At 37.0% G+C, this 26787-nt stretch overlaps 2 protein-coding genes across 2 annotated transcripts in view; both read right to left on the bottom strand.

Annotated features, from left to right (window-relative positions):
- Positions 1-6425: 6425 nt before the first annotated feature.
- Positions 6426-17159, bottom strand: mchr2 (melanin concentrating hormone receptor 2). The gene is made up of 6 exons (XM_079893825.1): positions 17104-17159; positions 14148-14523; positions 13046-13255; positions 10050-10244; positions 9500-9619; positions 6426-8702 (listed from the first exon to the last, which is right to left on the bottom strand). The coding sequence occupies exons 2-6, from the start codon at positions 14363-14365 to the stop codon at positions 8390-8392; spliced, it is 1056 nt and encodes a 351-aa protein (XP_079749951.1). The 5' UTR covers positions 14366-14523; positions 17104-17159; the 3' UTR covers positions 6426-8389.
- Positions 17160-17382: 223 nt separating this feature from the next.
- The window catches only part of me1 (malic enzyme 1, NADP(+)-dependent, cytosolic), an 89421-nt gene continuing 80016 nt past the window's right edge, over positions 17383-26787 (bottom strand). Inside the window, exons 7-14 of the mRNA XM_079895196.1 lie at positions 25129-25238; positions 23453-23550; positions 23047-23160; positions 21693-21798; positions 21449-21591; positions 21181-21354; positions 18448-18546; positions 17383-18360 (exon numbers count right to left, since the gene is read on the bottom strand). Coding sequence (XP_079751322.1) covers positions 18193-18360; positions 18448-18546; positions 21181-21354; positions 21449-21591; positions 21693-21798; positions 23047-23160; positions 23453-23550; positions 25129-25238 — 1012 coding nt within the window. The 3' untranslated portion in view covers positions 17383-18192. The remainder of the gene's footprint in view (positions 18361-18447; positions 18547-21180; positions 21355-21448; positions 21592-21692; positions 21799-23046; positions 23161-23452; positions 23551-25128; positions 25239-26787) is intronic.

Below are 26787 nucleotides of genomic sequence, written 5' to 3'. Positions count from 1 at the left end.
TGCCAGGCCACAATGGTTAATGAGCTATCTGCCCATGAGGACCAAGCAGAACAAATAGACAATGTGCTCTTCCCTCCTACAAAACTCATACACACAGACAATACACTCCACCTCAGCCACCGAACACACCAATCCAAGACCGACTACTGTAAATATAGGCCACTGCGAGTTCTCTCCTTTGATCTCTGTTTGCATTTCAACATCAAATGAGCTGACCTAACCTTCTCCTTGGGCCATTTAAATGATAATGTGTAGCAGGGACTGGTTTGGGCAGCCATTCATTTCAAGGTCAAGAGGGCGATCAGACGTGCTCTCTCTGGATTAGCACAAGCCAACAAATGTGTTTTTAACCAACCAAATGCACACTGGAGTTCAGTTTTGCCACTGTTTGATTGCATAAGATATGCTTTGGCCGGAACTGGTCAACGAACGAAATGACTGATGTGATGAACCAAAGCTTAACTTAGGTTTCAATCACATTAGAGTAGAAATAATAATTCCCAATAACAATTGTGCAATTGCATACATCATAACCTACATCATGCATTTAAACACAATTCAAAACAATTTATACTTTATGTGAACAGACGACCATTTGTACGGAATACTTAAAGCTGCAGTCCGTAGTTTTTCCTCTTTGTCGCCATCTCTGTTCGAAATCTGCAATTGCAGTTATTTGCAGAATGATCAACTTTACGTGGGTTGTACATCGGCATGAAACAGCGCGGATGAATCCAATGTTTTGAGGTGAGTGTGCGGCTGTCAATCACTGCGCCGGTGTGGATACGGGCATTCAGAATCACAGAATATACTTTTTGAAAGTATGACCAACATAAGAATTTTCAACGGAAAATGACGTCTGAACAAGTAAGTAACATAGGCTACACTTTTGTTCTGATCAACTAAGGGGAAAAAAAAAGCATTGCAGTAAATCGCGCTGATTAAATCTAACGATCGCTTATCATATCATGTCAAACCGTGCAAATCATAGAAGAGCAGTTATTTTGTACAAACAAATAACAATCATAGTGCTATGAAATAAACGGTGTATGAACGGAATCCCTGTTATGCATAAACGTGTTATAATATAACATAATATAAACATCTTACGTCAGGAAAATTTTCAGATCCAATACTTGACAACGGAGGAGGCAGGTTTGATTTTCTTGGAGTAGAGGTGAATTGCTCCCTCTCATAGCTAGCACAAAATAATTCATATTTACCATAATAGCAAAACGAGAAAGGCACAACAAAGGAAACTCCGTAACTGTGTAAATTAAGCGAACAAGTGCGGAGCGACTCCTTTATGTGAAGATGTGAAGTAATGACGCAAAGAAATGCTTGAATTTCCCGCGAAAATCCACCAGTACCACTGGAATTAAAATCATTATTAAAAGCTAACCGATTTGAATCGAGCTAAGGCAAGCAGATAGTTTTGAACACTGGCTGGTTATGTTTTTTTTTATTTTGGATAATTTTTAACAAAAAAAGTTACGGACTGTAGCTTACTTAACTTTGCGTTCACTCGCAAAATCTTTGCGTTCGCTCGAAAACCTTTACGTTCCCCCGAAAAACGTTGCCTTGGTTCGCAAGACATTTTGCGTTCCCCCAAGAAACATTGCATTTGCTCGCAGAACCTTTTGAGCTCTTGGAGAGTGAATGCAAAGTTTCTCGGGGGAAAAGAAATTGCGCAAGAACGCAAAAGCATTGACAAAGTCGAAATATAGAGAAATAAAATTGCAACTGATATATAGTCACATTGTGAGAAACAAAGCCAAAATTGTGAGACAAAGACACAACTGCAAAATATAAAGATGTATAAGAAATAAAAAGTTGAAATTACAAGAAACAGTAGAAATGACGAGACAGTAAAAATTTAAAGACATCACCCTGCCTGATATATATATGCATTGCGAAATATAAAGTGATGACAAAATTACAAGAAAGTAAGATGGACCACACCACCTGATATAAATACGAAATTGCGAGACATACAAGTAATATGAGACAAAGTCACATTGGAAGATTTGATTTATATAACACACAATTGCACTTTAATTGCGAAAAATAAATAAAGTATTTTATAGGAAGAAGCAGGCTTTCGTACAAACAAGCTAGACCAGCAGTACTACAAGCCCTTCAGAAATAGAACATTACCAGCGTTAAAATTCATGTTTAAGCTAGAACAGAATGTCATACACAGACAGGCAGTATTATCAAATGAACAGAAAAGCAAATGCACACAGATTCACATTCTTCCCAAAGCGTTGTGAGTGGCCCGTCGGGTAGGTGACATCTTCTGACTCACGCTACAACAGAGTGCATATACAGGAAGCCAGAGCAAATCCAGTTGCCCCTTGAGCAGCAGGTAAGGAGATAAAATGCTGGCTGGATTTACATGCCACAAGTGATGCAGAGAAAGAGCCACCTCGCTCCACACTGTCACATCAAAGCTGGCCAGGTTATTAACGGGGCATGAAGAGCACTGGAGACCTCATTCATATCACACACATCACATCTCAGCACGATGGACTCAAAATGGACAACACACACAATATTTTAAATGTCTAATTCTGACATTAATGTGATGCCCTGACCATTGTCAATGCCTCTCACAATTCATTAAGCAACTTATTGGGCAAAAGATTCAAAATGCATGTTAATTTAATGGGGTTTCTGGTTAGGGGAAATTATATTAAAAAAGCTTTGATGTTCACAAAACTTGGCAGTCAATCATTTTGCACTGAATTTCAGCTTTGAGGAACAATGAGGGATCTATTGTTTCTAACACATGCATGCTAATGTCCTCCATTAGAATGCATGTAATCGTTTCAAAAACCATTAAAGCGGCCCGGCTCGTGTTCGGTACAGGTGATTTCTGCGCCCTTTGTCTTTTAATCTGCTTCTAAGGTTAATTTGTGATCATGTACATCCTAAACTGTTACAAAGCTAGATCAGTCCAATATAACGGAGATAACTAACGATAACTGCATTAGCATCCACCCCAATGCACGATTTATTATAAGCACACACTGCAGTTAGGTCGTCTACTGCTTTAAATGCTCGAGCTCTTTAAAGGAGGATGGGCTATGATTGTTTTTTTGATCGTTACCTCGAACAAAATCCTTCTGAAAATGATTCTAGCAATATTGTTCCTCTGTGCTATTATCGTTATAGTTGTGGTGTGGACTCTGCTGTTCTTTTACATTAAGAATGGTTTTTAAAATAAGTCTTTATTATTATAGTTATCATCCTGGGTGTGAACGGGCCTTTACCCAAAAAACACTCCACCAGTAAACAACAGTCTTATTAGACTAAAGGGCATTAGACTTAACTATACCAGGCAAGTATGCCCATGGCAAAAGCGTTTCGACAAGATACGTGACAACAGGTTAAAACATTGCCCACCCACACTGATTCAATTAACATGCAAACAAACTCTGATGAGGCTGTTAAAACGACGTATGAGATGACAACATGATTACATTTTTCTCACTGAGTCTGAGAGTGGAAGCACGCTGACATTTATACAGGCAAACTGAAGTGATAGATTGAGGTCAGACGGAGAACTGCGTCTTAGTTTGTCGCATTTTCAGCATGTGTTGATCCATCTGGAGTTGTGGAGGCTGTATAATCAGCACAAGTCACACAAGCATGTGCCGAGGTTGTGGGAGCAGGAAATGTGCAATGTGCACCATGCTTTTGCATAGTCAAATAACAACTCAGTCGAATAAACATTTTTGGTCCACTAAACATCACGGTTACCTCACACAAACTGAGAGGAGTTCTTATGTGGAAGAAAAAGCCAAGTTGGAGCCCTATATCTTCATGATATTTTTTGCACTAAATCAATATGAAAATAAAAAGGTATCTAATTAATACTTATAATCATCCTTAAAAATATCCATACTTCACCCCAAAATTATAAAGTGGTCATTATTTACTCACCCTGATGTCGCTCCAAACCTGTATAACTGGCATCGTTCAGTGGAACATAAAAAGATATTTTGAGAAATGTCTCACTGTTTGTGTGTGTATTTCCCTTTGTGTTCCACAAAAAAAAAAAGGTCATACAGGTTTGTAACAACATGAGGGTGGGTAAATGATGACAGTATTTTCATTTTTGGGTGAACTATCCCTTTAAGACTTAAAGGGTTAGATCACCCAAAAATTTAAATTCTTTTATCATTTACACCCTCATTTTGTTCCAAACCTGTAAGACGTTTGTTAATATTCAAAACACAAATGAAGATATTTTTAATACAATTTCAGTGATTTCTGTCCCTCCATTGACAGCTATGCAACTACCAATTTGACGCTTCAAAAAGTTCATAAAGAGATCGTAAAACTAATCCATATGAAATGGTTTAGTCCAAATTTTCCGAAGAGACACAATCGCTTTATATGAACAGATTGAATTTAGGCTTTTATTCACATATTAAAATTCATCAACGGACATATCAGTTGTGATAAATGGAAGCTGGAGCATGGTTGCTTGATGTGCGAGAACCAATGAGGTCCATTCTCCTGTGTCTTGGAGACAATCAATGAATTAAACTAAAAGGGATTCTTAAAAAAAAAAATAGTCTAGGGCCCTGTGATATCTTGTCAATTACTTACAATACTTTTTTATTTGGTGTTGATTGGCATGCTGTGCTACAGCTATTTTGTTAAAATACCCTAAAAAAATAATTCCAGTGGGAAATATGCCCCTTAAAAACCGTTTTAGGAGTTAGGGACTATATGGGAAAGTGCTCTTAATTTGGATGGACACCCAAAATAAATAAAATGCTCACTTACCTCAGCTAGATGTCCAGTGTTTCAGCTGAGGCCATGTGCAGAGGCTCTTCCACACCGTTATTGGGCCTACAGTGTGGAAGCATACACCGCAATGCAACGAGTTCAAATCTCATGGTTAAATTGACCATGTTTATAGTTTTTACTTTATACCTGTGAGGCAAGCAGTCCCACATTGATTCCACAAACACAAAGGCACCTCGGCCAAGCTGAAGAAATACTGCAGTTGCGAGTTATTTCGTCAATTACAACTTGAAATGCATCACAAACGAGCACAGAGCGGCTTCCAACTTCCAAGGGAGAAAGAAAATGTAATTAAACGCGACTGTACTTCGTGCTCACACTTGTCATCTTGTATCTCAGGCTTTTCAGCACCCTCGCTGCACACATAGCGAGAAGCCTGTTCCAATTAACAAAGAAGTTGTCAGGCCTTTGATTCGCGCTTGGTTTCTGCGTGTGGTACCCGCCCGCGAAACAACAGGCTGTCGGGGAAACCTGCGCGCACCATTGCCTGATCTCCTCACAGGTTTCACCATGTACAGACACGTCCGGGAATATTAATCTTACATAAACACGATGAAATAACCGAGGTCATTTATCAGAGTGCGAAACTGTCAGTGCCAAATTGTTTTACCTCCTTAAAGACTGGTGTTAAATTTCATCGTGGAAATGTATTTGAATAAGCGAATGATCAAGGGATAGGCATGTCTTGATTATTATTATAATTTTTTTTTTTTTTTTTTTTTATTAACAAGCATAAGTCAAAAGCTCTTCTAATTAAGTACCGTTACATAATAATTTCTTTAAATTTGCCAGTGTAATAATTCGCATTTAAGAAAGCAATACACAAAGTCTGGCACGTGACGCGACATTAGAAAGGACGTCGAAATGGAAGCTAAAGTCCTATTTTGAAATAATGATGGTTTGCTGTATTTATCTCGTTTGCGAATATCACGATAAAAAATTAATAAATACACGGACATGACATATTAAGTTATTAAATGAATAGATCTCGGAGAATTAAGACGCATGAAAGTAGGCCCAGTCAGTTATCAACGACAACAATGACATTTTAGCGGTCATTCGACAATCATAGGCTAGCTATTCCAGGGAACCGTGTCATTTGTAATTAACAGTAGGTCAAAAATAATAAAAGGATATAAGTGCATAAACGTGCACAGAGAGAAATATGAGTTGATATTGCATACATTAGACTTAGGCCTAGGACTATATATAAACATGCTGAACTGATTCACTAAACAGCCTATTGCGTATAGGCCTATTTTGCCTCGTTTGTTAAAAAGCATCTGCAAACTCTAAGCTGGGAAAATTGTCAGCACATGCCCTCTACTGGTGAAAAATTAAACTACTTTTGGTGTAGGCTATATTGTATGTCCAGCTGATGTTTTTGAGATGGAGGATGTAGTAGGCTATAGAGGGATTTTCTGTTTTACTGTTACATACAAAGGAAAATGGTTTCACTTGACATCTGTACACGTCCACTACTGAAAAATAAAAATTTCTACTAATCTTCTTCTACCAATCATACAACTTATAATTGTGCCACAAATAAATATTTGAGGGAAAGTTGACTGCGCAATAAAAATGTTAACAAATTAAAAGAAAATACTCGCGATATCAGACATTTTAATAACTCATACAATTAATGATCTGTCAAATAAAATAACAGATGTAAAAACAAAAGCCTTGGTGTGAAAAACATGACACAAACTGGCAGCCGAACTGTTGAGGTGTGAGTAACAAGGCCAGTGCCATATGAAGCAAGTCACAAACAAGGTCAAACAATGTCAGATTAGCAGCAGTAGTCAGTCACCACGCTCAGAGACCAGAAGGATGATTCAAAGTTTGAGAAAGGGAAAAATTATGTTATGCGGAAAATACAGGGCGAAGACTTTGTATAATGTGCTTTAACAGAGATAGAAACAAAGAAGGTAAAAGAACCTTCCTATGGCAGAATCTCTATTGCTGCACTGGAATCACTGACAAAGCCAATAGCAGTTTGTGACTTATATTATTGTATTGAATAGTATTATTGTAATGCATGGTCTCAATAAGCTATGTTGACACTGAAACACTAATATTGACAAGTATTTGAACACATTAGATGGTATTTTGCCTCTGGCTGGTTTACTAGGCCATAGAAGGTATAAGTGAGAGACAGAGAGAGAGAGAGCATAGGGGTGAGTTTCCAGCCATTGCCGCCAGGCATGCTTTAGGTCAGTCCCGGTCCCTGTCTGTCTCTGGTCTGGTTGGAGAATTGATTCCACTCTGGGAGCTGGGCTTCCAACGGATCCCTGCATCTCTGCCTGTCTGGTCAGTGACCTCACTCTTTAGAGCTGCCAGCCACTTCATTGTGATGTCCAGTTTACACACCAGACAATCCTAACTGCCCTTAAAGGATTTCTGTACAACAGCAACCTTTTGTCACAAGCAATATTGATTTTGCTTGTATGTATCAATGATAATATACACTGTAAAATGTTATGACAACTTATGTTTTTGCATTGTTTAGAAATCGCACAATTTTCAAGCATTTTTTAAGTCAGTTCAAATTACTTAAACATCCAAGTTGATTGTACTTAAAAAAATTAAGGCAGGAACTTTTTTTTTTACAGTGAATGCACTCACACAAGATGAATGAAAACATGCTCACATGCCTTGATACATTCTGTATGGTGCAAAGCAATCTTTACTAAACACAATCCTGATATGCCAAATTAATAAAAACCTATTGATAATACAATAAAACTTTCACAAGATAATAAAATATAAAAAATTTAAAATGTCACATACAGTACAATCAAGATTAAAACCTGAAAACATCCATATTATATAGTAAAAGACCACAATGAGGTATACTTTATGCCCTAAATAGTTATTATAATTATCATAATGATTTATTTGATTTATTATCTCCAGAGATGAGGACTTTTGACCACAATTTAATGCAATCTGCAAATGTCAAAACTGACCCTTTAATCAAAGGCAGGGTTGTGCAGAATTCAGAATATATTTTCTCAGTATCAACTGCAGACTTACAATTCAAATGAGAATGTAAGGAAATAAAAAAAAAAAATAAAAAAAAATCAGCATTAAAAAAATCAAGAAAAATAGCATTTAACTCATTTTAAGTAGAAGAGTGAAATTTGAATGTTGGCTTGTTAAAGATTTTTTTTAAGTTTTGAAGATAGTTTGAAGGTTAATAGGCCTGATTGGATGGATGGATGGATGGATGGATGGGTGGATGAATCGGACGATGGATGGATGGCTGTGTTGAAACAACCCAGCATTTTTTGTAATGGATGGATGGATAAGCGGAAGAGTGAATTACTACAACTAAACAGTAGAGGGAGCCAAGACTCCACAAAAATAATAAATAACAGAACATTTACAACATAGGTGCAAGACAATATCAAACACCCCATGCTTCCTATATGAAATCCCTCCAGTCCCAACAAATAAATTCTAAGAAAAGAAAACAAATAGAAATGTTTCCCCAACATGCTTTGCATAAAACCAACAAAGGCTTCATCCGTTTACAGTGCTACTTGTGTTTCAGTGTGAATTCAGCTTAAAAACTGGAGCGCGGGGCCTGGATCTCCCGTTCCACACTTGGCATGCTGGGTGTATCCCGACAGACAAGCCTGTGGCGGAAGTGTCCGCTCAGCAGAATGTAGATGAAGGGATTTATGCTGCTGGCGGCGTAGCTCAGGCACACGGACATGTAGTAGCAGGTGTGGTACGCTAAAGAGGGCCGAGGTACGCTCAGGTTAACCAGCTGCAAGATGTGGTACGGCCCAACACTGACCAGGAACACCGCTACCAGAACCAGGACCATTTTAGTGAGGCGGACCACACGCTCCCGAGGCAGGCTGGTGTTATACCTGAGAGAAAGCGGAGAATGCAGGTTTGGGTCGTACAGTATTTAGCCGAACCCTAAATCCAGTGGTTACATGTTCTAATCTAAAATCCTAAATATGGTAATTACAGTTAAAAGAATAGTCCACTGAAAAATCAAATTTCTGTCATCATTTACTCACACCCATGTCATACCAAACCTGTGTGAATTTTATTCCCATTGACTTCAATTGTATGAACAAAAATCTGTTTGGTTATCAACATTTTTCAAATTCACTTCTTTGTGTTCAGCAGAAAAAAAGAAATGCATACGGATTTGGAATGACATGAGGGTGATTATATGCTGACAGAATTTTCAATTTTGAGCGGACTATCCCTTTAATATGTAAATTATCAATGCACAGCAAAAGGAATTTTACAGTTCCTGCTTTTAAATCCACCAAAAACTGTCCGCATTTACGTCCACTCTTAAGTGCAATATTGTTTTTTTTAAAAAAAAAAGATAACATTGTATTGAACCTAGGATATTTTTAATAGAAAATTCTTACAGTATAAATAATGGTTTAGCCATAAAATCAGTATGTACTGTCAATCTAAAATGAAAACATTTCCATGAGCAGGATCATTCTCAAAGGGGACAACCTGCTACATCTGACAACAACACACAAGAAAAACAAATTCATATTCACTTTGCGGAAGATATTCTCTTTATGGATGACGAATTAAATATTAACGAATGGAACCAGTGTAAGAACAAAAGCAATTACATTTGTAGCTTTGACAGTCTGATATCACACACTGGCTGTAATGACTTTAAATTCACCTGTGAGCCTTTTTGTTCTTGCGATACATTCTCCAGGAGTAGCAGAGGATCAGTATGTAGCAGATGAGAATCAGAGGTAATGGCAGGAAGAAGGAAGTCACAGTCTGGTAGAGTGTGTACCTGTAGATATATAATATGAGGACACATGATGTCAGTCGTGAGAGAAAAGCTTTAAAGCCTTTATATCCCCTCTCTTAGTTTAATTCACTTAGTTTAATTAAACAAGAAGGATGAATTGCTTTTGAGTGTCTATGAACCTATGTGCCACTATGTTGAATGACAGCGCTCACAGCAGATAACAAAATAACTTCCAAAAAAAAACATGCTATTCTGGAAAAAAAAAAGTTCTGTGGGACACACTCGAAAACACATATTTATTGCTGCATTTGTCCCTTAGCACTTTTCAATAGAAGATTTTATGACAATAGAGTGACAGAACAACAAAATTCAGAAGTCAAAGCAGAACTATGACAAGAAAAATAAGGGGTTATGAGAGAGGGAATAATCAGACCTGTGCAGAAGGCACAAGTACACAAGCAGAAGCATTTACCAGAGCAACTCTTTATGAGAGACCAGGTTAAGGGAACAGCTCTCCAGCCCGTCTCTGAAGCGGATCACTTTGGCATGAACCCATGCTGGCAGAACCATGATGAAGGAAGCCGCCCACACAAACAGGTTAATTCGGATCGTCCTGGATCTGGTCCTGAGACTCAACAGGCGAAAAGGATGAACAAGGGCCAGGTATCTGGAGCACATAAATGAATAAACAATAAAGATTTTACCCCTCTTATGAGTATTTTCACACTGAAAATGTGTCATTTTATCATTTAATTAGTTGGCTGACATTTAAGAGAGGCAAAATGTAAAAATGTTTCCCATTCACCATTACTCTGCTGGTGAAGACACGATCTGACATTTACAGTAAAGGACAGACAATCTTGTTGCTGATAGAAAAAGCAGCTGGGAATGAGCTTGGTGTTAAATCATCTTGTGCCAAGATGTGCTTTGGCATTAATTAATTCATTAATATTATCTTCTCAAACCCCCAAATAAACCTCTTTAAAACAAAGGAGGAAACAAGAGTCTACTGCAGATGCTGCATTATGAGAAATTTCTCATGAGTTATGAGAAAGGGTGTTCATGGACCGTCAACCGCAGCTACGTGTCGAAATAACACATTCCTGGTCTAGTAAGTTCTTCCTCAAAATTATCCATTATAATTTTGAGAGGGTTTGAATAAATTAATGAATCAATTAATAAAATAATAAATAAGGGTTTGAATTTTTTTTTTTTTTTTAAATGTTCATATTACAAGAAAACATCCTTACTGAGCCAAAGCACAAAATAGGCAAGACCCTTATTATACTGTATGTATATCAGCATAGAATTGGTTTGTCTTTCAATACTGTAGTGTTTATAAACAGTCAAGAACTTAAAGTCCTATTTTTATTCATTTTGAAACAGTTTGAGGCTGCTCTAAGGTTGTTGTTTTTTGTGTGTGTTTTTTTGCATTTACTAATTTGCTTGCAATTACTAATGCATCTCAGGTTATAATTTCCTGTTGTCATTTGTTCATTTAATCACTGTTCTCAAATGTGCTACACAAATGAATAATGAGTTTACTTGCCTGGCCTGCTCTATAATTGTGGTAAGAGTGGCCTCTAGTGGTGATGTTACAGTATAGCAGCTCTAAATGAAACACTAATGCACTTATGTGCTACATAAAAACATTACTTCAAAAACTGTATGCTATTCCCATTGGAGAAGCTTAATCAAAACCCGATGAACCTTTATCAAATGTAGCACTAACTAACAAAACAGTGACTATTCAGTCATTAACTTTATTGAGAATCCAACATAGGCCTAGAGAAAACAAAATATGAAATCAAACTTTTGTCTCAAAATCTCATTACTCAAAAATAGATAAAGCCCTTATAACAACTTCTCCATGTGACAGTCTGCCTTAGATGTGTCTATCTCCTTTTCCTCTTCTTCTAAAAACTCAACCTGAGCTGTTGCTTTCAGAAGAGATTAAATAAGAGATTAAGCATCGGGCTGCGAGTTTCAAGGCACTTCAACACACACACACACACACACACACACACACACACACACACACACACACACACACACACACACACACACACACACACACACACAGGGAAAATGAAGAGAAGGAAAATGGAAGTGAAGGTGTAGTAGTTCGAGAGAACCTTTAATTATTTAGCATCGCCCCAGCCTAAGGATTTAGACCTCTTTTTGTATGTGATGGCCATACAAAAAAATAGGGTTGTCCATGGTTTAAAAATGTGTTGTTGTGGGTGATAGGGATGGCCTGGATGAGTGTAAGATGCCTGAATTTGTGTACCAGTCCAGCCCAGGGTCTATGAATGCACTTTTGGCTTCACGTGCATCAATGCAATTGATTAGGACATAAAAAAAACAAAAAAGTAAAATATGTAGTGGAAAAACAATTGTCCATTGTTATCTTTGACGGTAACACTTTAGAATACTGTTCCTTCATTAATTAATAATTACACAGGAACAAACAAGTAACGAATTATTAACATTCTAATAACTACTATTAACTAACAAGAAACTCTGATTAACAGATTAGTAAGTAATAGCACTCAGATGAATGTAGTAGTTCACTATTAGCTAATCAAGAACTACTATTTTTTTCATACCTCCCAGAGAACTACAGGTTCATAATTAACATGAATAATGCATAATTTATAATAAAAGGTAATGGTAACCCACTAGTAATGACTCAAGTATTACTACATCATTCTAAAGGAACTACAAATTATTTGGATCAGTATTCTAAAGTGAAAAACATGATAACTATCTAATATTGACTGAAGTCATTGTAAGCTTTTGAGATTTTTGTAAGGTTTTGAATAGCAATTCCTTCCAATGGATTTGGTAACACTTTAGTCATTACTAGTGTGTTCCCATGATCTTCACTTTAGAATACTGATCCAAATAATTAGTAGTTCCTTTAGAAAGATGTAGTAACACTTGATTCATTACTATCCAAAACCTTATAAAAGCCTTTAAAGCTTACAATGACTTCAGTCAATATTAGGTTGTTATCATGTTTTTCACTTTAGAATACTGATCCAAATTATTAGTAGTTCCTTTAGAATGATGTAGTAACACTTGATTCATTACTAATGGGCTACCATTACCTTATATTAAACATTGTGCATTATAAATATTTATGAACCTGTATATAGTAGTTCTTATAGTCTTCAGTGAGGTATGAAAAATAGTAGTTATTGATTAGCTATAGTGAACTACCACATCCGACTGAGCGCTATTACTTACTAATTCGTTAATCGGAGTTTCTTGTTAGTAAATAGTAGTTACTAGAGTGTTATTAATGCATTACTCATTTGTTCCTGTGTAGTTATTCATTAATGAAGGAACAGTATTCTAAAGTGTTACCTATTTGACGAATAAAAACACATTATGTTTATTTTAATAAAGCTATCTGGAAATAATGATATCCTTTCAAACATTGTTAGTTCACTGATCACGTACCTGTCAAGACTCATAGCGGTCATGACTGCAGCGCACGCCACCTGGTTGCAGTTATCAAGAGAGGTGATGATCGTGCAGAGGGTGCTGCCGAACACCCAGTGCCCCCCACGAGCCCACTGGTGAATGAGGAACGGCATGACGGTCACGTGGACCAGGTCGGCCACAGCCAAGTTTCCCATATATACATCTGGGACTGTCTTTTTGGCTGACCTACAAAAATATACAATAAAGAACTTGTTGTGGTCTGTGGTCCCTTGGTGAGAAACTGCTAAAGAAACAACCAGGAAAAGAGAGGGAAACATGACAAGTTGCAAGCAGCAATAAACAGGGTATGACAGTGAGTGACAGGAGTATGAGGATGGGTCATGGCTATTTTCGGAGGGAATCCATCTACCAAAACAGTTAAAATTATCTGAGGAATTCCTCTAGCAAATCATAATCGAGTATTCAGACAGACCATGGTATAAATAAAATTAAGATACACGTTTTTGTGTGAATTAAATAATTGAAACAATTTTATTGATCTAATAAAAGAACTGGCAAATAAAATTGTATATTTCTTTAATCAGAGATTGTGCAAATGAAACAGAATGAATTCTTGAATATTTATATATTGAATATCTATATACAGAATGATTTTTTTTAATTGCATGAACAATGAGCAAGATGTTAAATGTATGATTTAGTGGCAAATTCCCATTTAATGGTTATTTTAATAAAGCTATATCCAATTATTCAAACTATCAAATCAAATTACATCCTTTCAATAATGATTTTTTTTTTTAAAAACTCTAAATTCTTAAGCCTTCATAAACATGCTTTAGTATTCGTTATGATTACATTACTTTTTATTCCCTAAGTAATTTGGCATATTTCTTTACTAACTACCTTTACACAGGCATTTATCTGTGTAGAAAGAGAAAACCATATTCAGTAGGCTATACACTATTCAAGGTTATTGTGAAATTATGCCTGGGGAATTTCAGGGAAGTGTTTATGTATTCCATAAGCAATAACGTATTTAACATGAATATAAAGAAAAAATGCAAAATAACTTAATTAAAAACAGAAGCAAAATAGTGAGTCTTCCCTTTAAACCCACCTTAAAATCGTGACCAAAACAAGAACATTCCCAACAAGCCCGGTGGAGCACAGAAATCCAATAAATGCAGGAAGGATTTTGGTTTCCGTGACGTGAACAATATTATAATAGTCATCGGCTGGATATCCTGCTGCTGTCTCATTAGCGCGCGTGCCGTTGTCTAATTTGAGCGTAAAGTTCCAAACAACAGGTTCCAACTCCACCATGGCGTTCATCATTCGCGTTTCATTCCGATGGACGAGAATGTGCTGAAATACGGTAACATCAACCGTACAGTAGTTGTACGTCCATGGAAGGTCCTCGTGGGCTTCAGCATCCTCATCATACCAGCAATGCGCACATGGTGTCTCCACTCGTACCAGCACGCGCGCAGCACCTTGCGAACATCAAAGGGAAACATAAAGACATTCGAAAGATATTATATATAATCATTTATATTTTACATTTGTCTGGCACGTTTTATTCAAATTTGCTCATATTGCATTTTATCATTTCATACATTCCCTGACAATCGAACCCATGACCTTGGTAATTCTGCAATTCTGTTTGAACTACAAAAGAAAAAAAAAAAGAAAAAATGATAGCCTACCATCTATGAAAAATGTGCTCATACCACAGTTAAATCACTCTTTTGGATGAGAAAAAAACTATTTAATCATATTCCTTTGCATGGTTCTACAACCATCATAAGCAAATTCCCTAGTCCCTATTTAAATTAATGAGCAATAATGAAAAGCAAATGGTGCTATCATGCAGTGTTCACGTGTTACCTTGGTTACACTTGTATGGTGCAACATCAGTGCCCCATAAAGTATACACAGTAAAGCTCATAAAAAGACAACAATTCTCCTCTAACAAGAAAAGCATCTTTTACCATTTCAAAATTTGCTTTGAAAAATAAGTATTCATCTAGATTATATCAATGTAATGAACAAATAACTTTGCCAGACCATATGAAATGTCAGCAAGAGTCAGACTTATTTTGAGAATATTAAAAAATGAATCAAAGCCTTTTATATTAGAATCCTTAGAGGGCTGTAGACTTCTCCAAAGTAAGTTCCTTATCTTTATTTCAATTTCCTTTAACATTTATCTGCTTCTCATTAAACATGTTCAACAAGCAAATCCTATGAGAATGATATAATGTATAGCTAAAGAATTCAGCCTTGAATTATAATAAAATTATGATGCATCCGAAATCCACAATTTTTGAGGGTACTCCTAAAGGAACAGCATGTTCCAGCAGCACAGATCTTAGCACTTGGTTAAATGTGCAACAAATTGCAGTAATTGAGATATAGTCCCAGTGAAGGTAAATGCAGTGAAATGATCTGATTCTCTTATTAAACACTCAGTGGCCTGCACTGCACAGATGCTATCAAATGAACAAATTATACATGTTTTTACCAATTAAAGTGTATATCTGTATAATCAGGCCAATCTGCAGTGGTGTATAACAAGGGGAGTGTTTACATTGATGACAGGAAATGAATGAAAATTACATGTACTCTGGAGAGGAAAGCCAGTTTTACCGCAGTCATGTAATGGTTAGATCAGCAGGTACAGAGACTTCTGTTTGACCTTAAATATGGCTAGAGATGGGCAAAGAGTGAAAGCTTCACTGTGCAGTAGATTGATTAAAAACAAAATGTATTATACTGTTGTTGCTAGATTTTATTGCTAATTTGACAAATGCTATCAAAGCGTAATCTTGACAAACATTGCATACAGAACTTGATATGAAATGTTTGTGTACTATTACCTGTCACAGAGTGAAATTACCTGCTTTAAAGGTACTTTGTTCAGTAACTTTGTTTTCACACAAAAAAAACCCCCACCAAAATCAACACAACACAGAAAAAAGTGCTGCCCCCACAGCTTTGCATACCATGTAACAAAACATCCAGCCTGTACCTCACATCAGCTTGTACGATTACATCAATGCGTCCGATTCAAATGTAATCGCCCTTGTTCCAAAATCTGTGATCCATTACTAGGAAGGCTACAAATTAAGGGTGACTTTAGAAACTTATAGCTACACTATGTAACTTTTGCCCCCCTAGCCTAGTACTTAAAAAACAAAACTGTCTGCATTTTGTGGAAGAACATTGTTTTGGTTGTGCTTCGGCTCTGTGTGACTGTGCATGGTTATATCTACTGCTCATAAAACATTCACTACTAGGCTTAAGAGATATAACCAGTTTAGATGGAAAGGATCTCAAGCTGACCAGCTGAAGATGTTACTGTATCTATACTCATTAATAGACATGGTACTTCCTTGAAAATAAATTCCAGCACAGCACTACAACCACACATAATGAAATGAGCCTTATACTGTAGATAATGCTTCACTATGAACTCTGTTAGAGCGCTACATATGACAAATGAAATGATCTATTGAGTTTCAAATCTGCTTACATTTCAAATCTCTCAGTTCTCACCATGTCCGGAAAGCCAAGCAAATGTTGATTCTTGTTTTATTAAGAGCTCTATTATGTTCTCATTTTGCCAGAAGACTCTCCTCTCCTCTCCAAATTATTATTTTTTTTATTATTGTCAGAGGTTCAAGATTTAACATGCTCTATGTCAACCTTTCTCGCCTGTTGTGACAACTAACCTAATACCACTCCCACAGCAAAGGCTACATGTGTAAAAGTAGCTGGAGCTTATTTTGAGCTGTGTTCAAAATCGCCCCCTATATACCCTCAGTCACTATTTCCCTTCATTAGCTGACTACTAGCCTACAGTTCACTTAAATGAAATCGAGTGAGTGAATTCGGACACTGAGTTCCTGAAGGGCTGCCACTTTTGCATAGTTTGTTCTTGCTGTTTAATAATAACCATTTGAAACTTAGCAAACTGGGAGCTCCAGTAGTAATGAAAAGATTTATCTTGAACCCTGTCATGGATACTAGAATGTATAAACCATAATTATCCATTTAAAAGGAGTTTATACCTGTATGAAATTACGCTATAACCACATTGGCATCGGTTTGGATGGATGGATGACTCAGTTGTCGGCGCCATCTTCTGGTCAGACTTAGGAATTCATTCGGCACAAGCCTCACAGTGCATTATGGGTATTCTCTAGCCAATGAGCGTTGTACACTCATTATAGCGATGCATTACGGGATTGAATGAGTGCACTTGATAACATCCACTATGGTTTCAGATACTACTACAAATGGCTTGCCACTCAAATATTGTCTTATTTAAGGGTAAAGGAGGCATTTTCGAACACAGCCTTTGTTTACAGACGAGACATGCACAGGCAAGTGACGCATGTACGCAATTTCCTGCGAAAACCATCTCACTAGGTATAAAATACAAACACGTATAATAGACTTACCATAGTGTCAGTTACAAAAAAAGTTACATAGTAACTTTAAATTCAGCCTCTTTTTTAAAGGGGCTTTGGTTTTTGCCCAAATATTCTTCTTCAGGTTTAAATGTAGACATTAATAAATAAATAAATAAATAATCCAGACAATTTTGTTTCTTTACATCATCATAAATGGCATAATAAAAGCCTCAATAAAGCACTCAGCTGGCAGTCATGATGACTCATTAAGTCCTGTTTTTAAGACAAACACTTCAACAGCTTCTGCTACAGGATTTGTTCATTTCCAATGGAAAGATCTAGTTGATTATGGTGTTAAAATAATGTGTACGAGAAAAAAAATCTCTATATAAATCTGGTGCCAGATATCACTTTTATTGAAGTGAAAGGTGCTTGATAAGGAATGGCTTTATAAGGCACAGTTCTTTTTATAGCCCAACATGATAATGACCATGCAGTGCTGTATGTCCCTTCATGCATCCTGAAGTACATACTTATGGACAATGGTGATTTGTAAAGAATTCCATACAGTGCAATAAAGAATATACTCTCACAAAATTACAATAAATGACATTTTATTTATTAAGGCTATTTTTGGTTTACAGTACTGTTTGCAGATAATCATTATAATCCTGTCAATAAATCACATTTAAAACAGAAATGTCATATTATAAATCTCATTCTGGTCTGTGTATTTTTGGGAGGTCACAGTTTGCACGTTTGGACGTGCATGGCATTCTCAGGCCAGCCGTATGAGTCCACCGCGAACTCGTCGTAGTCTGTGCTGTAGATGAGCGAACGAACAAAAGCCTCTTTATCGTGCGGCTCCGGGTGCAGTGTTGCCATTTTGTGTTTATAGGCGTACTCCACAATCTGTCATGATGCACATAAAAATGATTAGTAAATAGCGGCATGGATGAATCACGACTGTGGCTTGAGATGTTACGGAGTCGAGCCCACCTTAACAGCCAGCTTGAAGGAAACATCCTGGATGCTTTTGAGAGGAGGATACAGACGCCCCTCTGCAAGATCCTTCTCAGTCACCAGTTCTGCTATAGTCTATAAACACAGCACAAACTGGTGATTATTATGGACTTAACGTGTGGACAATATATACACTGTTTGTGTACACGGACAAAGAGTATGAACCTAATTATTCTTCTGTTGTTTGTTTTTCTGATAGACCTGCATTAAATATTCATCCCAGCTTTCCCATTGCAAGTGTTGCCTGAGATCAGCCAGATTCATACCCCCAAAACAAACAAACAAACAAACAAGAGACTAAAATAATAACTAAACCATTTATTTTGGCTATATTTTTCCCCGGCCTCTGGCCTGTGTTGTTAACTAAAAATAAGACTAACATTTAAAACAAAAAATCTCAGTAATTTAAATAAAGCTGAAATAAAATAAAAATATTGCATAAGAAAATTACTAAATGAAAATAAAAAGCGAATTCAAAATATGAATAAATTCTATTATATAAATAGTAGTATATAAATAATACTAAAACAATGCTGTGTGATGCATAATAACAAGTCTCTTGGATAAATAATAGCCAGAAGGTCTAGGTCTTGCAGCTTTAATTAAACTAAAACCAAAGCACAGTCATGGTGCTATGTTGTGCTGCCCTCAAGATAATTGCCTTCTTTGTAAATACTTCTAGAGTCCAAACAAACCTTTTATCTCTATCTCTATTTAGAGTTACTGCGACCTTGACCACTAATAACAAGCACAGAATAATTCATCACAATTAGCTTTTGTCATTTTCCAATTTAGAACTGCACAAGAAAGACAACAAGATTCTTCAGCTACCATCAGCTGCAGTCGCCCATTGTTCTGGTTGCTCGTTATCTTAGTTGCTTTATTCACATCAATTTCCTGTATCTCCCTCTATTGCTCTCAGATGGTTTGTTTTGTTCACCACTTTGTCATTTCAGGTCACATTGGGTTGCTGCAGTTAGTGATTATAGACCTTCCTGAGACTCGATAGCACAGAACCATAACTTACTTAAATATACAAAAGCCTAGTATGACCAGCGGGGATAGAGATATTAAGCATTCCCCCCCTGCTGGTGGATGCTGTTTGAAGCTCAGATACCCAGACAGCAGCTTCACTGGAGTTGTCCACAGACTGCAGGAGAAGTGATCCCGCTCATGCTCTGAGTAGATGATTCTACTTTGAGCTGCTTTAAAGAGATAAATCTCCCTCATTGGCACATGCTGATTTAGCGTGCGGGTGTGTAAGGCCTTGGCTAACCTTTTTATGCTTTAATGGTCTGTTCCCAGCATAACAGGGTAGTGGTTCATTGACATTCAAAAAAAGCTCTCATGTTTACACAGTCTGATGCAACCATTCACAGTACCTGACTAAAACACTGGTTGGCTGATATCAGGTGAAGCACAGAGGACAGCTTGACAGTAAAATACAAGATGACATTGCTTGCAGCAATAAAATGGGAGATGTTCGCATACTGAAATGGGATTTTATGGTTTATTACGAGCATATAAATACAGAGAGAGCGAAAAAGTAGGGCTGGGAAAAAAAGTTATTTTCTGATTATGAATGCAAGGATGGATATACATATGCACACTATATTGATTGTGTTATATTGGTTGTGATATTTTATTTTCTTGAAACCTAAGCATTAATATTCATGATATATTTTTCACCCTTAAAAATGTCTTTTGGATGCAATTAAAAGTATTTTTTTTTTATTTTTTATTTTTTTTTAACGTCACGCCAGCTTCTATGGCTATACTAAGTGGAAAGCTATTTTGGGGGCCTGAAAACGCAAACTTATAAACGGGATTCAAAGTGCAAGTTTTTGAATAGGATACCGTTATCGTCTCAGTGTAAATTACAAAAACGCAAATTTGTGAAAACGGTCATGCGTTTGCATATTACGTAGTTACTTAGTATTGCGTAGTGTTTCTTTACAAATTAACATCGCCAACTACTGGCCTGGCATGCATAATGCAGCGTTTTTAGTCGTTTTCGCGGATCAGTGTGAACGAGGATTGTTTTGACAATGTCTGTTCGCGAAAAACGCCAAGGAAAAACGTTTCCGTTTTTAGTAGTACATAGTTGTCAGGTGAACGTACCCTTATGTGCATCCAAAATTGCAAGCAAGCCTTTTCCTCTCACTAGACATATGGAAATATGTATTATATTGTAACAAAATAAAAATCTTATATTGTACATAGGTAAATTTGTTCCAAACGTGTTTGTTGAAAAAAATTGTCATCTGGCTGGTGCCATTTTGTGTAACTTTAGTGAGCTGTGACAGATAATATGCAAGTTTTTACCCACCAAAACTGTTATGATAAATATCAGACTGTCAGCTACTGTTATGTGCCGTTTTTACCCATATTTAGTGAAAGTTCGCTACTATTTTAAAGAAACAAAATCATAGTTTGAGCCCTGCTGTTAATTTTTTTAATGAATATTTTTGCAATGTACAGTTAAGAGGTTCATTGTATAATTTTAAATAGTTTAGAGATTATAGTTAATCTGTATTGAATCGAATCAGGAACTGTGTATTAATAGCCAGCCCTAAGAAAGAGAGAGTGAAAGATGGAGACAACAGATTACTATTAAAAAAATTTGATTAGAGAGAAAGTTTCCAGAAACAGATAACTTTGTATAAACAGATTTAGGTAGACAGAAAAGAGCAAGTGAGATTCGATCACCTCAGCCGTAATGAGGAAAATCTCCTCAGAGATGTGTCTCATCGCACAAGCGGTGACCCCCAGCCCCACTCCAGGGAACACATAAGCGTTGTTGCCCTGACCAGGGTAAAACTTCCGGCCATCGGGAAGGGTTACCGGATCAAAGGGGCTCCCGCTCGCAAAGATCCCCCTTCCCTGCAATATTAAACAAACAAAAAAAGAAGCAAAAATTAAACCAAATTTTTCATTTTCTGACATACATGTACACATGCGACTCCTTCAAAAGCACCTCAGTGAGTGTGTAGCACTGCTCAGCGGTGCACTCCGCCTTGCTGGTGGGATTGCTTAGAGCGAAGATAATAGGTCTCTTATTGAAGGAAGCCATTGCCTTGATTATCTCCTCTGTGAAAGCACCAGTGATAGCTGCCACCCCTGTGGAGATGATGAGAAGTATTTGAGTCCAATAGTTCTCATAGGGACTGCTGGGGGAACAGCAGTGTATATATATATATTTATTTACAGTACATGTATACCAATTAAAGCAGTGGGTTTCAGCTCCTTCACAACATCCTCAAGCTTCTTCATTTGTGCATGCTCGTGCGCAAACCTCATTTTCTCGTGGGTGAGGTGATCCCTACCCTTAATGGGGGACAGAGAGATAACAATTGACAGAGAAAAAGAAAATGAAAGCGCATCAGGAAAATACGATAGCACAACTCACCGCGCTTCATAATGAACACAGATTCTCTACACAGGGAACAAAGTGTGTATGATCTGCCAGATGGGCAATAAAAACATTGCTCAGTGTCTAAAATATACACACTTAAAAATGTCACACTTTAAAATAGTATAAATGTCATTGTCATTAAAAGTATAAATGTCATTGCATTAGATAAAGTATAAAACAATATATCTGCCATTAATTTTAATGAAAGAAAGTTGGTTACATTTTTAATGATTAGGCAATATATATATACCGTTTATGGCTGTCAAATGTTAGTGGAACTCATCCATATTTAATGTGATGAACTACACCTACACCTTAGTGAAAGGAACTGCCTTTACACAGCTACTAATACAAAATAATCACATAAATGGCTCAGAAAAGTGACAAGTTAGCACTGACAAAAGGTCAAGCATCAAACGGTCTAGCACATGGCATTTGGTTTGATATATTACTATTTAATGATGAAATTCACATTTTTTAGATTTGGCTTCTTTGTCAGACACACACACACACAAAAAGGACACACTAGTATTAATTTAAAACAATAAAAAGAGACAATCCCATGTTCTTTGGATAAGAAACTATTATGTCAGATGAATAATAACCTAACATAAAACTAACTGCAAGGCTATAATAAAAAAAAAAAAAAATTCTTCATATATTTATATGCATGTATTTATATCATCTGTTAATGGAAAGTATTTTCCTTTATTTCATGCTTAACGGCATCTAATCCGAATGTTGACAGCCTTCCCCTTTAGGATCTGAGCCATTAAGTGATACAGCCCCAGGCTTCAGAGAAGCGGAAAGAAGCAAGGCATGAGAAAACTGCAGAGATCACAAAGCTCCTCCATCACCATCTTGAGAAAGATTCTGACTCCACGGAGTTCCAGGGAGGTGGAGAGCAACTGGTGTACCACAGATCACTTGGATGAAAGTATCATTATCACAACCTCCCTGACTTCTTTGTCTTTATTAAACTAACATGGCCAAACGATCTGTTAAGCTTGAAATAACAAAATAGTCTATTGAATTTTACCATCTTTTCTGATGAAGACAGAAGCTCTTTGAACTCTGATGAATGATGAACTTCTGAACGTTCATCAGTGAACGTCAACCCTGATGAAAAGATATCTTGTTGTCATTAATGATGACCTCACCTTAATGATAAGTCCTTTAGAGTCCACCATCCAGATTTTCTTTATACACTGCTCACGAGGAAGCCCCTCCTTCTCCATCGCCATAATGATCAGCTCAGCTATGCCCATTGCAGCCTGAAAACATAAAAATGCTGTTAAATCAATAGATATGCATTTCACATACAGATCTAAAAAGGCCAACTCAACTTCACAATAATCCAATAAAAATCTCACAGCTTGACTCCATAATCAATACATTCCATACATCTTAAAATAATCATTTCATACATTTTTAAAACAGTTTTATTGACAGACAAGATGAACCACCATATGAATTAAAATGGGTTAGCCACCATCAAAACACTGTCTGGAACAATTGGCATTGAAAACGGTTATATGCGGATCTGTGCAGCCGACACACACACACCTCCCCTGCACCCTGAAACACGATGGTATGGTTGCACATTTTGCTCATGGTAATGCGAAGGGCAGCCAGCAGTCCCGCCACAGCCACAGAGGCAGTACCTATGGGACAGGAAACACAAATATATTTTACTGAGTTTATCTAATCTCTGTGGTAAGAAGAAAAACTGGACATAAAAGTAGGAGCTGAGGCTTGAGACTCAACTCTGGAAGCTCAATACAAGACACCAAGGTGGAGTTTATATGGAGGTGAATTTCTGGAGGAATTGTCAAAGGAGTGAGATAAGCAGCTGTTAATAGATTCTCTCCCTGTCTAAGAAGAAATCCACTAGGGGTGTGACGGTTAGCATATAACCGTGAGACCGACGGTTATAGTTGAACACAATCATTACAACTCTATAACCGCCAAAACCGTGTTATTAAAATATTTTTTACAAACATTTTTTATTATAGAGAATGTTTAAATACTAATTAAAAACAATTGTTAACAGTCTGTGTTATTAATGGTCTACGTCGTTTCCAACTGTATTTGATTCTTTGCCAAGCGACCGCCAATCATTTGAGATAGAAATAAAAGCTATGATATTGTGATGTGCCATCATTATGAGATTTATTAAACAAATGAAAAACATTTGCAATAATAAACATTAGCAATGAACATTTGCAATCGTCAGACATGATTTTTACCAGGAGACAATATAACCGTGACATGGAGGCGCCGGTGCGCCGCGTTCACTCGCATTGCATTGTGAACTAGAGCGCATCTCATCGTAAATGAATGAAACTCAGCGTAGGCCTATGCCTCATACATTAGCATTAAATATCTTTGCTGCATCCTTTCTAGAACAGACAAAGGCTTTCTTGCGGCTCGCATCAGCAGAGCATTGCATCGTCCATAGACCGCAAAACAATCAGCGGATGGCGGGCGGGTGCGGCTTTGAAATCTGGTCAAAAAACGTTTGTGCGGATGATGATGAGTTTCGTGATGCGGTTGCGGATGAACTAATACCCCCATCCGCGTATCTCTATTGATAACAACATTGAACACTACACAAATATTAATTTTATTCAAACTAAGTTGTCCTGTAACAGACGAACGTCACGAAAAGTTTGAGAACCACTGGCCTGGACACATCGAAAATGTGCAAACTGTATTTGAAATATAAAACGAGCACTGACATCACAACTCACTCCAATGTCAACAGCTCCCATTTAGAATAAATTGGATTCGGCCGATCAGCTATGCTCGCTTTTCCACTCCGGTGGACACATATGGTTAACTATGGTTAAACTCAATTTCAAACAATAAGATTGTGTTGTAGTTGCTGATTGGAATGTGTCTGCAATGATAATGTAAAAAAATGATTTTTTTGTGAGAGAGGTGGATGGTAGAAAATAGACTCAAGATAAGCACAGTCTCCCTATCGAACCATAAATATAAGATGGGTTTAAGCAACAGTATGAAGGAAAATCAGAGTGAGAGATGTGATCTGAATGAGTAACTTAAAATCATTGATTTCAGCATTTGCTCAAATTGACTGTACTACAGACTTAAGCATAACATTATGACATTATAATTGACCTAAATTATAACTTATACTGTATGTGTTGTCTGTGCTTTCATTTAGTGCAAGAGAGACTAAAAACAAGTGTGCAACTAAAATCTTTTAGTGCCCATACCTTGGATGTCATCATTGAATGTGAGGTACTTGTTGCGGTATTTACTCAACAGACGGAAGGCGTTGGTGTTGGCAAAATCCTCAAACTGGATAAGGCAGTTCACCCCATACCTGTGCATAATAGAAACATCAATGTATATTTCTTCAAAACTCAAGAAACACAACAAAATGAAAGATAATTTCAAAGGAATTACAATAGTCAAAAGACAAGTATAAAGAATCCTTACAAAATGGAAATTAAAATGGTCCAAATCACAGGCTAAACATTTAAATAACTATTTTATCACTTCAAATAAAGCTGCTAGCTAATGCACTCCACTTCAGCCTGCAGAGGGGGCCATCCAACTGCTCCTCAAGCCTATCATAGATGGGGTGGTTCAATCCTGAAGGGTTTTTTCCTACTCAAGTGTGGGCCTGAGACCCAGTTATTGCTTCTTTGTAGTTGTTTCCACAGCCAAACACAACTCTCAAAGATCAGAAAAGAAAATAACAACCCTTGTATGATCAGTTAGCTAATGATGTGGTAACACCGTGGCCTCTAAAACATTCAAACATGGCTATTCAAAATCAATAGCCAATGAACTACACACACGCAATCGTTTCTCTCTTCAGAACAGCAACTTTGAGAAAAACTACAGTGGCAATTCAGTGGTTTCTCATGTTATACATCCAGTCAGCAGAACAATTGAAAGAATAGTATAGAGCAACCAACTGAAAAATAGAGGGAAGAGATCCCCATCAGATTCTGATGCAATATTAGAGGTCCCAGACACCCAAGCATTGGAAATAGGTTGGGTAAATACTGCAGTGTGTCACTGTAAGCCAGCCTGTCACTCAACCCAATGTAAGAAGAACAGAGATCTGCATTGCTGCCTAGAGCTGCCATGCATACATTTCATTCAAACACACAAAGGGATTTGATCACGGTTTTCACAATGACAGCTGTCTCTTGAAGCATCCATCCGTTTCTCTATTTCTGTCAACAACATCATGAATAGAAAAGACTAAATGAAACATCTGAGTGGTTTTGCAAACTAGATCAGTTGATTCACTGAAAGTATTTGACTCATATGATTCGTTCACAAATTGGCCAAAGAAAAGCTAAGGTGGATGTCAAACATTTCTGTGAATACTTCTCACACAAACCCATCATAAGACTTCAGAAGGCTTGGAATAAATCATTTAAAACATTTTTATGATACTTAAATAGTGCTTCTACTGCATGTCATTTTGTAACTCAATTTCCTTATGTGGAGAAGTGTCCATGGTATTCTTCAAAAATGTAATTGCAAGTCATACAGGTTTAGAAAAACTTGAGGGTGAGTAAATTCAGAGAAATGTCATTATTTGTGAACTAATCCTTTATATGATATAAAATGGTCAGTATTGTGTGGTCAGACATGCTGCAAAAACAGAAAAACGCCATAAAGTTTTTTCCAGTACCAAAGCACTTTAGGTAAACAAGGTTTAATGAGCTCAGAAACCCTTTTAAAGTTTTCAAGAAACCTCCGATCTGGGGACACGTCTTTCTAATCAAACTGCAGTCTAAACTCTTGCATATCTACAGGACGAGGCAGGAAAGCAGTCCAGAGAGACTGACAGAGTAATTGCTCATGGATTTGGAGAACTTTGGCAGATTTAAATAGGACGTAGAGAAAGT

This window comes from Squalius cephalus, assembly GCF_949319135.1.
Source record: "Squalius cephalus genome assembly, chromosome: 15".
Taxonomy (NCBI): Eukaryota; Metazoa; Chordata; class Actinopteri; order Cypriniformes; family Leuciscidae; genus Squalius; species Squalius cephalus.
This window is presented reverse-complemented; position numbering and strand designations above follow the sequence as displayed.

Bases quoted from the DNA above. Each gene is read 5' to 3' on its own strand.
- mchr2 (XM_079893825.1), bottom strand. From the start codon at position 14,365: ATGATGAACGCCATGGTGGAGTTGGAACCTGTTGTTTGGAACTTTACG. The intron at 13,256-14,147 runs GTGGGTTTAAAG...ATATTTTTGTAG, and splicing joins GTTTTGGTCACGATTTTAAG to GTCAGCCAAAAAGACAGTCC. The intron at 9,620-10,049 runs GTAAATGCTTCT...ATATATCTACAG, and splicing joins TCTCATAAAGAGTTGCTCTG to GTACACACTCTACCAGACTG.